Source organism: Hetaerina americana, unplaced genomic scaffold, assembly GCF_022747635.1.
Source record: "Hetaerina americana unplaced genomic scaffold, ioHetAmer1.1.p SCAF_9, whole genome shotgun sequence".
NCBI classification, from domain to species: domain Eukaryota; kingdom Metazoa; phylum Arthropoda; class Insecta; order Odonata; family Calopterygidae; genus Hetaerina; species Hetaerina americana.
In genome coordinates this window covers 43,710,531-43,723,007 of record NW_027287538.1, presented here as the reverse complement: position 1 = coordinate 43,723,007, position 12,477 = coordinate 43,710,531, and the positions used below count along the sequence as shown (strand labels likewise).

Here is a 12,477-nt window from a genome sequence, read left to right as displayed (position 1 = left end):
AGGGGAAGGTGGCAGAGTAGTCCCCTCCCCCACTATCCTCCCCTTCCCCCCCTCCTCCGCCCCGCCCTCTCGCCCTCCACCCCCCCCCCCTCACCCCGCTCGCCCGGCTCGCTGAGCACGCGCCCTGCTCCCTTCGACCGCCAGTCGAATTTCCCTCCGTGCCCACCACATTGGGAGCCCAACTCCCTCATCGGCAGGGAGAGGAACGGAAAAGAGAGAGGGACTCAGATCTCACCCCTCCTACCCCCCCGCGTGCCACACACACACACACCCTCTACGCCTCCAGCAGGTGACGCAGAAATAAGGATAGCGAGGTGTCTTACGGCAGAGGAGAGACGACAGGGCATACCCGTGTCGAAGATGGACTGAGATCCGACGGGGGAGGAAAGGGTACAGGGCCAAACCCTCGCAGAGCAGAAACACCGCGACCAGCAGAGGGAGACGGTCCTCGTGAAAGCACACATACGCACACTCTTTCTCTCACTTTGCGTGGGGGTTAGAAGGGGGGAGGAAGGGGGGAAAGAGAGGACGAGGAGAAGAGGGAGGGACGGAATCCTCGGGAGGAGGGCACACTTCGCACGGGATAAGGGACGAGAGGAGTCGGACACGCGAGTGGAGACGGAAATCGACGTGCGAAGAGAGAGGGCGACACTACGAGCCACACAGATAGCCCTCCAATAAAACAAACGCCGCACGCCGGGCGCCATTTTGGCTCCACGCCTCCCCTCTCCTCACTCCGGCCTCCCCCCTCACTGATCGCACACTCCCACCCCACCTTCCTGACGGCCCCACCGCCTCCGACCTCCCCACCCCATCGCCCATCCGCCCCGCTGTACTACCGCGCTAAGCCGAGGCGGGCCACACGGTCTCGCAGCTACCACAAGCGGGCAGGGTGACGAGGAGGACAACAAACGCACTCGCCTCCGTCGGAAGCGAGAACGACGCTGCAAAGGCGGGAACAGAGGAGAGAGTGAGAGAGGAGAATGACGGGAAGGATGGCCAGCCGCGGGTCGTGCTTAAAGCCTCCTGCACCGTCATCATCTGGAGCGGGACGCCGGCGCTTCGTCCCCGCCGCCGCCACCATGGCCGCCCTCGCCGCTGTTTGCTTCGTGGCCTCGTTCCAGGGGACGTCCGCGGTGGCGGCAGGCCGGAAGCCCACCGCAGACGTCTTCACCAATTCTTTCCTCGTGAGACTGCGGCCGGACGCGGGGCCGGGAGACGCGGAGAGGGTTGCCGCCGTGACGGGCTTCGACAACGTCGGGCCCGTGAGTACATCTCCGAGGGGATCTCTATGTTATTCCCCTATCCCATCCCAATCGTTGTGCAACCCCATATCTCTCCCGAGCTATACGCACACAAACACGCCCCTGTACGGTACTTCCAAGGAGACGGAGAGAGTAGGAGGCAGTGTGGAGGAGAAAATGAAATGGAGGCCGGGGAGCCGGGCGCAAAATCAATTGTGTAAACACACGTCGCGGTCAGCTGGTCGCCATGGGCAAGGGAGAGAAGGAGCGGGATCGGCGGGGGGAGGGGGATATAAGAAGGGTGAAAAGTGTCGCTCGACGTCGGGGATTGTTGCTTGGGCTAGATTTTCTTTGTGCATGGGAAAAGCGAACATTCTCTTCGAGAATATTTACCAGTTGCGTCCGTATCGTTTAATTTGTGACAGCATTCTACACCAGCTCAATAAGACGGCTTATTTGAGAGTATGCCTTCAGTCTTAGGTAGTGCATTCTCGCCAAGGAACGACTAATGCATTATTGTGTCCCTAATATCTAAAAAAAACTCCAACAATGTCGCATAGATTAAGAGCTAAGCCCCCGAACACATTTCTCTTCGTCTTCGCCTATTTGAAATCTCACAATAAATAGAAATTGCATTCGTGCATATTTTTAATCGGATCATTGATTGCCTTCCTATCTATTTAGCCTGTCTAAGCTAGTTTCGAGACTGTCTTCATTATCTAGGCCCATACGTTCATAAAATGCAGAAGTGGACGCTGAAAAGAGGGGCCATATGGTAGCACGGCTTGCCGCGTCCCCGGAATTCATAGCAACAAGTTATTTCAAAGCAGTAGCGCATACCATATCTGCTGTGATTCGCATAATTTTATTTATTTGCCAGAATCATCAGATATGCTGATATTAAATGTTTATAGTTATGTCTGTAAATTACACATAAACATGAAAGATTAAGTAGTTCTTGAAGAAAATGCTATTGCCTATTTTTAAAGCCAGATGATGTAAATTTGTGATACAATAGTGCCAAAATTAATTAAGTTCAACTAATAAAGATGGTTAAATAGTAAATATTAGATACTGCTTTGAATGTAGCTTATTTTAAATCGAAATAGGTGACACTTTCAGAAAGGTCTCGTCCAAGAGATTGATGGCAACTTAATACTTAAATTCACTGGTTTAATATTTTTCCAAGGAAAGACATTGTAGGTAACTTTAAGTTGTACATAACTAGATACACTTTTCATGAGGCACTTCTCACTCCTTTAAATATGCATATAAGGATAATTATCCTGTTTAAAGATATCATATTGTTAATATATTCTACTGCAAATGTATTAAAACCCATTGGTAACATATGGAAAATTATAGAAACATGAATAAAAGATAAAATGTCTTCACATACATGTATTCCCCGCAACTACTACATACAAGGTCGTACTTGCATAAAATTAAAAACTTTCTTCTTTCCAACACTATGCATCACGAAGCAATTATCAAGTGAAGTGAAACTACATGATCTATTTCAAACTCATTCACGTGTGCATTAATCTCTGCTAATTAATGATACAGTGGCATATAGTAATTATGTAAAATTAATTGATATGAATACAAATTTACAACCTCATATTTTATGACTTAGCAACAAAGGTGACCTTACCATTAGACACACCATTCAAGATATTAAGCCTATAGTAAGACATGCCCAGTAGGAATGTAGTTATCACGTGTTATGGACAAAAGATCTGGTTTACTTCAGTCTCAGTATTATAAGTATGTTTAACAACTTTACACCTCATCACTAATGTTTTGATTAGCATTTCAATCCACCACTTGTAAATGACAGTTTCAGGCGTAACATTGAGGAAATTCTTCATTATGAAAGAAAACACTTTACCTTTACACAAAGAATGTTTTTATAACAACCTAGGTTTCCTTACAGCGTGGAACTGAAGATTTTACGCTGTAGTGAAGCCTAGGTCGTAATAAAAACATTCTATGTGGAAAAGTAGTGCCCTCTTTCCTCACCACCACTTGTAATTTAACGGGTTACTACAAGATCAAAATATCATTTCTATTGCATTTGCTTTATGAAACAGTATTAATTAAAATTTTTTAATATACTTCAATACATAAAAATGATAAAAAATAACTTTTAATAAATATTACCAAAGTGATCGTGAGAAAATAAATATGAGTTCATACTGAGGCAGTAATTAGCTTATTTTCTTCAACGAAACTTCTTGAAAATTTATGCTCAATCCGCGATGAAACATTACATGTTATAAGAATTTTCTTTTCATTGCAAGGCATTATGTTAAAGCTAAAAGTTATGAGGGCATAAATAAGATTAAATAAAAGCCAACGTGTTGGAACATTATAAATGGGAAAAATGGCATGATGGTAACAATGAGTAGAGAACAGATAATATTTACAATTGTAGACGAAATCATAAATAAAGGATTTACAAGTAGATTAATGAAGACTTAATCAGGCCAAGATGTGAAGAAGCATGGATAGAAAAAAATTATAGACAGGGGGATAGCAAGGAGACGGCTGGATATGGGATTAGAAGATAGTAAGACGTGGTGGAAGGTTAGAGCAACGTAGAAAGGATAGGTGGAGGTATATCTGAAAGGTAGTAGGATGCTAAAGGATATACTGAAAGGAGGGATGCAAATAAAACAAAGAAATGGAAGGAAGATGATTTTGGCGATGGAAAGGGTGTAGTGTACAGATCTGAACTTGGAAAAAAAGTCCAGGGAATATTATGTTTATGTTACAGGACTAACTCAAGGTGTCAACCGCGATGGGAGCTTATTTCCGCCAACCAATGACAATTTCTTTGCAACCAGTAGACAATATTTTCTCTGTTGCGCCATACTGGATATAATATTCTCCTTGGAAGTATACGAAACACAAGGCACATGTGTCATGCGTGATGCGTTTACAAAAATGTAAGGGGCAGGAAAGCAGATCCCGTAATTGTATTGCCCAAAGTCTACGTGTATTTTTTAAAAATAAGTATATATTTATTGTGTTTTCCAGTTTTTATATTCATAGACCTATAGTATTACTAACATGAACGACACATTATAAATGAAATTAATAGACCATTGGTGATTTGCGCTAACAACTGGTGAAAGCATCGAATTTTTCCTTATTATCCTGAACCCTGACAACGTGAATTGGAATGGGTTAATGAAATATGCCCAGGCTTTTTACTCATCACAGTTAGCCAATTTGAAGTTCCTATTTCAAATATAGTAATGCTGTATAGTACAATACTTCAACGAAACCATAGGTGTCCAAATATGATATCAGAACTGTTACATGAAATGTTTTTATTCCAATCTTCGTTATAGTATTTTTCCTGCAATGAATATGGATAATGATGTCCTCAGGATCCACACTGTTTTTTTTGTCATTTTCATCAATGTTATTTTAAGTTGAAAATCGCGGCGCTTTTATTATTTATAGTGAGTTAAATAGCGGATTTAGTGAATTTTAGAAAAGGAATTCGATTAATTATAGTTAACGGTTCCATGAAAGAGGTTCAATTCAGCCAGTCGCGTAAGCTTGGTGAGTGAACGCCCTTGTCTGAGAGCCCAAATTTCGCAGATATAGATTCCGCTTCAGGATATCGTGTTGTGCAATCTTTGCTGATTCCAGCTTAATGAAAAACGAAGGTTTATCTGCATCGCAGAGGAAAACGATTGTTTATACGAGTGTACTAATAAAATTTGCATGGCATATGGATGTTAAATTTTCCCCCCCTAGATTGAAAAAAATAGGGATAGTCGTCGTTATACAATGGATTTTGAAATTTAGTCGGAATTTTGTGAATAATGTGACCGTTACAATTCTAAAATACCGTTAAAAGATATAAATAACGAAGTAAAAACGTTCATATGTGAATTAAATTAAAATTTAGGGCTTTGCTACTGTATTAAAATAATGAAGTATCTTGAACTGGAAAATCTAATGTCCTGTTTCGTCAATGTGGTTTTTCAAAAGTAATAATTAATGGATTCTTGTTTTTTTCGATGTTCATAACGTATTTTAAAGTGTGGCTGGGAAACGGAATTTTGAAACCACAGTAGCATAGCGCCATACCGAGGTATGGAATTATGGAATTTAGGCAAATATTTATCTTTCGTTTCAGAATATTCCATTTCGTATAGACGCCTATTTCACGGGTGCCGCCCTTATAATGCTTCAACGGCACTCGGATTGGGCACTTGGCGGTGAGATCCCCGTGAAACTGCCGCCAAGTGAGCGAGACTATCAGCGGCGAGACTCATTCCCCTTAATGCATTACCATTAGTTCTGTTTTCGAACATTAGAAATTTGAAAAACTCCTTGTAACATTTATGAAGTAAATAAAAAATAACCAATTAAAATATTGCCTTTTTCGCTTTGTGTCAGTTTATAGTGGATTTACAGTAAATTAGAAATTTACTCATAAAGCGAAGGAGAAAACAGAAAAGCACTAAACGGCGTCTCCTTAGGACATATTATTAAGTCTCATCATTTAGGTTTAAAAACAATTTCGATCTATACACTTCGTATTCAATTTTATCTTTCCTCATTTTAATAGAGAAATATTTCAAGTACACCTGGTATAGCGTCTCACAATGCTTCACTTATTGAAATAATTTGGCAATGGATAAATTTAAAAGAAAATGAGAATTTGATTCATTCATTCAAAAGTTTTATCTTTACAGGAAAATAATTTTTCACCATATTCCTGACACATATCACGCCATTTAGCAAAAAATTGATCCATCTTTTATCCCATGTTATACTGCCCAAAATCATTTTCATATTAAGTAACGCTGATTCGGACCTTGTTCTCATGATTTTATCTTAACCGATATATATTTTCATTCTATAAATCTCTCATTGTAGAAGATAAAAATTAACCACAAGAAAACGAATAAAATGTTTGAGAAGTAGGATAGTTTAGGTAAATATTAAAAAATTGAGAATTAAACTCGTGCAGGTGAAGTAGCTCGTGCATTTGGGTGGATTTGAAGTAAGAAGGGACTAGTAGTGGGAAAATAATATCATTAAGAAAGAAAAAGCATATGCAAAAAGAAGATATTGATGACAGGTACACAAAATAAATGAATACGTGAAGAAAAATTATTAAAAACTTTCTTATAGATAGCAGTGCAGTAAAGATGAGAGAATTGACCCTTGAAACAAGTGGACGGGCATAGACTAGAGGATTTTGAGCCGTGGGTGTGGCAGAGAATGGATCAAATCAGTCGCACAGAGAAGAAAACAAACGCTAAAGTTTTAAATGGAGTGGGCGAAAAGAAGTGGTTCCGCTAGGGTAAATCCGGAGAAAGCAGGGAAAGAGGATGGAGGAAATATTGAGGGATAATGAGATGTTAAAGGCCGTGAAGGAAGAGAGAGCATTTTATTAAGGTAGAAGACTACAAGAGAATAGACTTTTAAGACAACAATAAGGAGGATAGAAGCTACGAAGAAGGCAATTATGTTGGACAAACATAAAGAAACGCTCATCATAGGCAGATACTAATCTTTAGAAAGAGTCCAAGATACATATAAATAGGTAAAATGCCTTGAATGAAATGAAGTAAGTTTTAAAATTCTATGTATTAGGGGATATTGCATTTGCTTCAAGCCCGTTCTTGCAACGTTTGCTCAAATGTTTACGTTGATAAGTTTGCTCAATCTGTTGTTGCTCATGTACGACCATCTCCCTCCACATCCGTGCGTGGAGTCAGATGGCGGGCAATTCCTTTCGTAGAAAACTATCAATATTTCATTTTAAGAGAAAACACGAAGGGTGGTCTATAAATTAATGGCAATTGTTTACAAAGCAAACAAATACGAGCACTTAACCTTTAGGTTTCCATGTCGACGGGTTTCCTACTTGACTATCACGACACACCCAGTGAAATTGAACTATGCTATAACATTTTCGATAAACACTCCATTTAAGACTGACGATACTGCATTTTTCTTTCCATAGCATTAAGTTTTGACAGGATATATATATATATATATATATATATATATATATATATATATATATATATATAGCTTCTAGTATAATTTGGGAAGAATGCATGGAAATGGTCAAAATTTTGCCCGCAGACCTACGAGATTCAGTTAACTAATTGAAAACGCTGAACTTATATTACAATTCAGAGTAACATTGTTCTTTATCCTCATTCATAAAGTACAATTTGAATATTAAACGCTGTAACCTGATATTACGAGAACAATCAAAGATAAAAAAATTACGGATATTGTCCAATGCGTTCCATGGACACAGAAATATAATGCTATACACATAGGGGTAGCACAGGTTATAGACAAAAGATGAAGTCATTGAGGCTTTTATCTCTTAAGAAGTGGATTTTGGAAACTATTTAAACATTTTCCATTCGCATAGTTTTAAATTTTACCGGATTTTACTCAACAGTGGGTTATGCATATAAATTTCTAAAACTGAAGTTGCTGAACGATTTCAATTCCATGCACAAGTCTGCCATAATATTCCAGAAGTATACCTTTTTCCATCTCGACATTCAAAAGCAATAATTCTGCGATGAGAAAGCTGGCAATATTAGAATGAGAAAAAAAAATGCTTTCATCTAATAAAATGAATGTGGAATCCCACGCGCTGTAACGCTACATAGAACCCAATGAATAGAGAGCAAACTATGTACTTGGAATTAATGCAAAAAGTAGTATCAAAGTCAATCATAAACTCTAACGGAAGAAAACAAACTCCTGCCATTCTCAAGAAAAAATAAAGAATGCGGAGATCATCAATTTCAAAGTTTGCCGTAAGGATCGAAACCCTTAAGAAAAGGCTATGAAATAAACCTTCAAATATTAAGTGAATGACGTATTCATTAGGTTATTGCCGACGTCACTTATCTATCCGTACCTGATCGGTACAATTATATGTATTTCCAAATATCATGTATCACAAAACACTAAAAAACTAATGAGATTAACTGAATGTACGTTTTCACAAATTGCGTATATTATTGATGTAACGCCAATAATAAAGAAAGAATCAATGAGGAGCTTGAGATATAATTACAATAAAAATTAGTGTAGGGCCCTATCGATGTTGAATTTAAAAAATTTAATTTAAGAGTCACTTTCAGGCTTTGGAAATGTTTTCTGCTTCAGTTTTATTAAGTCGAAAGAATTACTGTGCTTGAGTTTAAAGAAATTTATCATAGCAAAGGAGTATGGATACTTTACTCATCTATCATTACCGCCAATAAATCCAAAAAATAGGACATTTTCGTGCAAATTTATCACTTTAAAGAAATTAAATAAAGACAAACAAAAACTAAAACACGCTTATTTGCATCAACACCACCTTTAAAATGTTAAGTTAATTTAAACTGACGTTTTAGGTCAATTTTTCTTTAATGCCTTCGCTAACAGATCCTCATGTTTTTAATGACATTTGTTTTCAATTGTATTTATGTATATCCCGAATAGTAACACTCAAATGGTTAAAACTATTTACATTTGATAATATTCACCTAATGTTTAACTAATTCTTTAGCCAATAATGAACATTCATCTTGATAAAAAAAGTCAGTTGCCTAGGCGCAAATAAATTTTAGTGAAGTACAGTGAACGAATTCCATGCGGAGAGATATAATGTAAACACTTCTTTCGGATCTGGTAAAAATGTAACGAGCACACTTTAATGAGATTTCCCTTGAGTTTTTTTTCAACACGCAGAAAAGGTTACGCTTAGGGAAAATATTTTTATCACGTTAAGTGAAAAAACCAGAGGAATCAAATGAACATCACCTCAACCGTGTGAACTGTTACCATGATTTTGGAAAATAAAAGGATGATAACAACCTATTAGAATAAAATGAAGAATTGATTCGCCAAATAATTCTTAAGACAAGAATTTTATGATTAATCTGCAATAAAATGAATATTATACTTGAATGCATAAATGTGTAAAACTATATGAATTGTGACATGTTGAGCTACCTGTATTAGATAAGTTAACTTTGAGGAATATAAGTATACCATTAGAAAAAGGGCAAAGCGGAATCCAATTCTGTGGCTGCTTAACGTGGCACCTCACGGAGTAACAAAGTTGGATACATATTACATATTTAGCACGATTTAAAGCCAAGATATACGCATCGCTTGAACGTCATTCAGATTCAATGTTGATGTTCGGTGATCATTGCCTGCTTTTATTCTGATTATTTTGAGCCACATTGAGAGGAACCAAATATAATTTTAAGTAATGGTAATCAAAATCATATAAAAAGTATCATTCAGGATAATATCCAATGATTTTTATCGGAATCATTAACATACTGTTAAAAAACTATTAACTATTCAAGAATCGAAGCAGCCATATTCACACTAGAGGAAAATTCGTTCGCTAAGAAGGATCACACTAAAAAAATGATACAATATTTCTTCCAGGTTACGTATTTTCAGAATATATTGAAATTTAAGAATCATTCAATTTTTTGCATCGCTTAAGATGCCATGTATACCCGACGCATACAGAATTATGACAGAGATTTACTCAGTAGGACATTTTCGATACTCCTATCTCATCACTCTTGAAATTGAAAAACCTGATGTATAGAAAAATGACGTGCTAAATAGATGAATCATGGAGAAACAAATATGGGTTTTATATTCTTCATGATGAATGGGCAAATTGAAAAATGAGTCGCTTAAGTAGGAGATTTCTTTTTTCAATTGACGACCACAAAAAATCTTTGAAAGTATACGTACTTCATTATAATGTGATTTTGACGGACATATTGGCTAAAGTATTCATGGTCAGGCTTGCAAAAGAGTAAACTAGCGGTTCAAGTTGAACTATACACTTGGTCTATGGGTTTCAACGTTACTGTAGATTTGAGTGAACGGCTGTTTGAAAAACCCTTGCGAATTTGTAATTTTGTAACACACACAAGAGTACAAATTAAACGTTTCTCCGAGGCATTAGTAGTTGACGCAAATGACATGAAGCCAGACTAAATCCGTATTTCATCTTGGCTGAGCGTCTTACTAACGATTTTCTCGCGTGCAAAAACGAGCGCACGTCGGTCAGTAATGTTAATATTTTCCTAAGAGAAAGAAGTAAATAAAAAATACTCATTAGATGTGCTCACTAAGAGGAGTAATCTTCCACAAAAAATGTTTCAGACTAATTTCACAACAAATTTAAATATGATAAATTAAGTACAAAAAATATAAAAAATAAAAACAAAACCAATACATTTTTTTTTTAAATTTCGATTCAAGTTTAGGAAAAAAATTATCAACGCAAGCATAAAACATTATTTAACGGTAGCACACATTAAAAAAATCCTTAAAAGCTTTGAAAAATTAAATTTTCTCTAGTACTGATGTAGTGTATTATTTTTGATTTTGGTGAAGCGTTAGAACTATTAAAATATGTTGTGATTATCCGTATTTAATCATCATATTATTCTTCTAATCTCATATATTAGAAAAAATGTTCAAGGGAACTTTTGGCGTGGAGTACTTAATATACATTAAATTTTTTACCTAACACTATGCATCCCATAAGGATTAATGAAGGAATTTGGATCAAATGATTTAATGAGTGAGTTCAACCGTAATGCTACACTCCAATATTCTCTTTCACACTACGTGTATTACGTGACGGAAAAAAATCGGAAAACGTTTCGATACGATCCTGGAAGAATTAACACTGATTTTCATAAACAAAGAGGCTCCCTCTCATTAATAAGATTATTGTCAGATTAAAAACACTGTAACGCAAAAACTTTAATTTTCTATTAACCAAAACATCGATGCTCATTATAAGGAAGCATAATTATGAAAACAAATAATTGCGCGTGTCGTAATAGATATTGCCACAGAATGAAGCAGTTGGTCAACTGTTCCTGGGAGTGGTGTCCATTTTTTGCGTTGATTCCAGGGAGCATTGTGACGATACGCGCGAGACGATAAATGTATATCACGAACCCGATTCTTTTCCGAAAATTACGATCGTGAAATTAGGCGCCACTGTTTCCTCGCTCCGAGCCTCTTCCACACGGTGTCACCACACCTCCTGCGGTCGCCACGTCCGACTCTCCTACTTCACCTACGTCGTTTTAATTCAATATTAGCCTTCAGAACTCCCACGCGCAAGGCGACGCTCGCCGTTACGGTTAAGCGTACCCAGCCCCCCCCCCCCAAACACTTCACCCCCACTACGGCGATCCGCGGCCCGCCGGCCCACCTCTGTCTTCACTCACTCTCAATAAAACGGGCGAGGTCTTTCATTCGCACAACCGTCGAGAGCGTGTTTACGTAGCGCACAAATCAAACTTTTCCTATTGGTTGATCGATGTTTTAAACGCTATTTGCCTAAGACGAGCGCTTAAAAGTTGTCACACGATTATCCACCCTCTCCTGGTCAATAAAATTGACTTTAACATCAGCATCGCTGGGTAAATTCATCTTGGAGGATGTAAATCATGTAACCTCATGGACCATGAGCGATGTGGAGGCTCATTGGTAGATGCGCCGGGCCAGGGTTTGATTTCGCGTGTGGGCCCTCTAGCCATCCTTGACTTCACACTAGGATATTTGGGGTACCAGGGACCCGTACTTAAAGTTACCAGTAGATTTTCGTCTACCTGATCGGATGTAGATAATAGAGAATTGGAGCATTTAGAAAAGTACCTTTGATCTTTATCAGCATGAGATTTGAAAAGTAAAAAGGAGATTAAAACAGAAATAAAGAAGGCGAAACAGACCTTTTTGGAAATGAAAAACATGCTACGTGGACCATTAATTTTGGGAAAGATCAAGGCAAAAGGAACTGTTATAAGGACACAGTAAGAAAGAGAACGGAAAACTGGATAGGCCATGTGCTTTGAGGAGACGGTTTGTACGTAAGAGTGCGTAATTGAAGGCATGGTTGAAGGAGGGAAGAAAAGGTGTAGAAGAAGAATCAAGACGCTGGATGACCTGAGAATTGGACTGAACTATGGGCGAAATGAAAAGAATGGCAGCGGAAAGGCGGTAGTGGAGAAGAAATTGGTAAATCGTTGATGAACCTACTTCAGAAGCAGATGCAATCGAAGGCCTCTACAGATAATAAGCTTGTAATAGCAAATTTTGAGAGTTGTTAGACACGCTTCAAATTTTAAGAAATAAAATAAAATTGGTAGATACAGTACGCATAACTATACACAGC

At 38.1% G+C, this 12,477-nt stretch overlaps 1 protein-coding gene across 1 annotated transcript in view; it reads left to right on the top strand.

Moving 5' to 3' along the window:
- Window positions 1–528: 528 nt before the first annotated feature.
- Window positions 529–12,477, top strand: part of amon (prohormone processing protease amontillado) — a 535,895-nt gene continuing 523,946 nt past the window's right edge. The window contains exon 1 of the mRNA XM_071597507.1: window positions 529–1,265. Coding sequence (XP_071453608.1) covers window positions 984–1,265 — 282 coding nt within the window. The 5' untranslated portion in view covers window positions 529–983. The remainder of the gene's footprint in view (window positions 1,266–12,477) is intronic.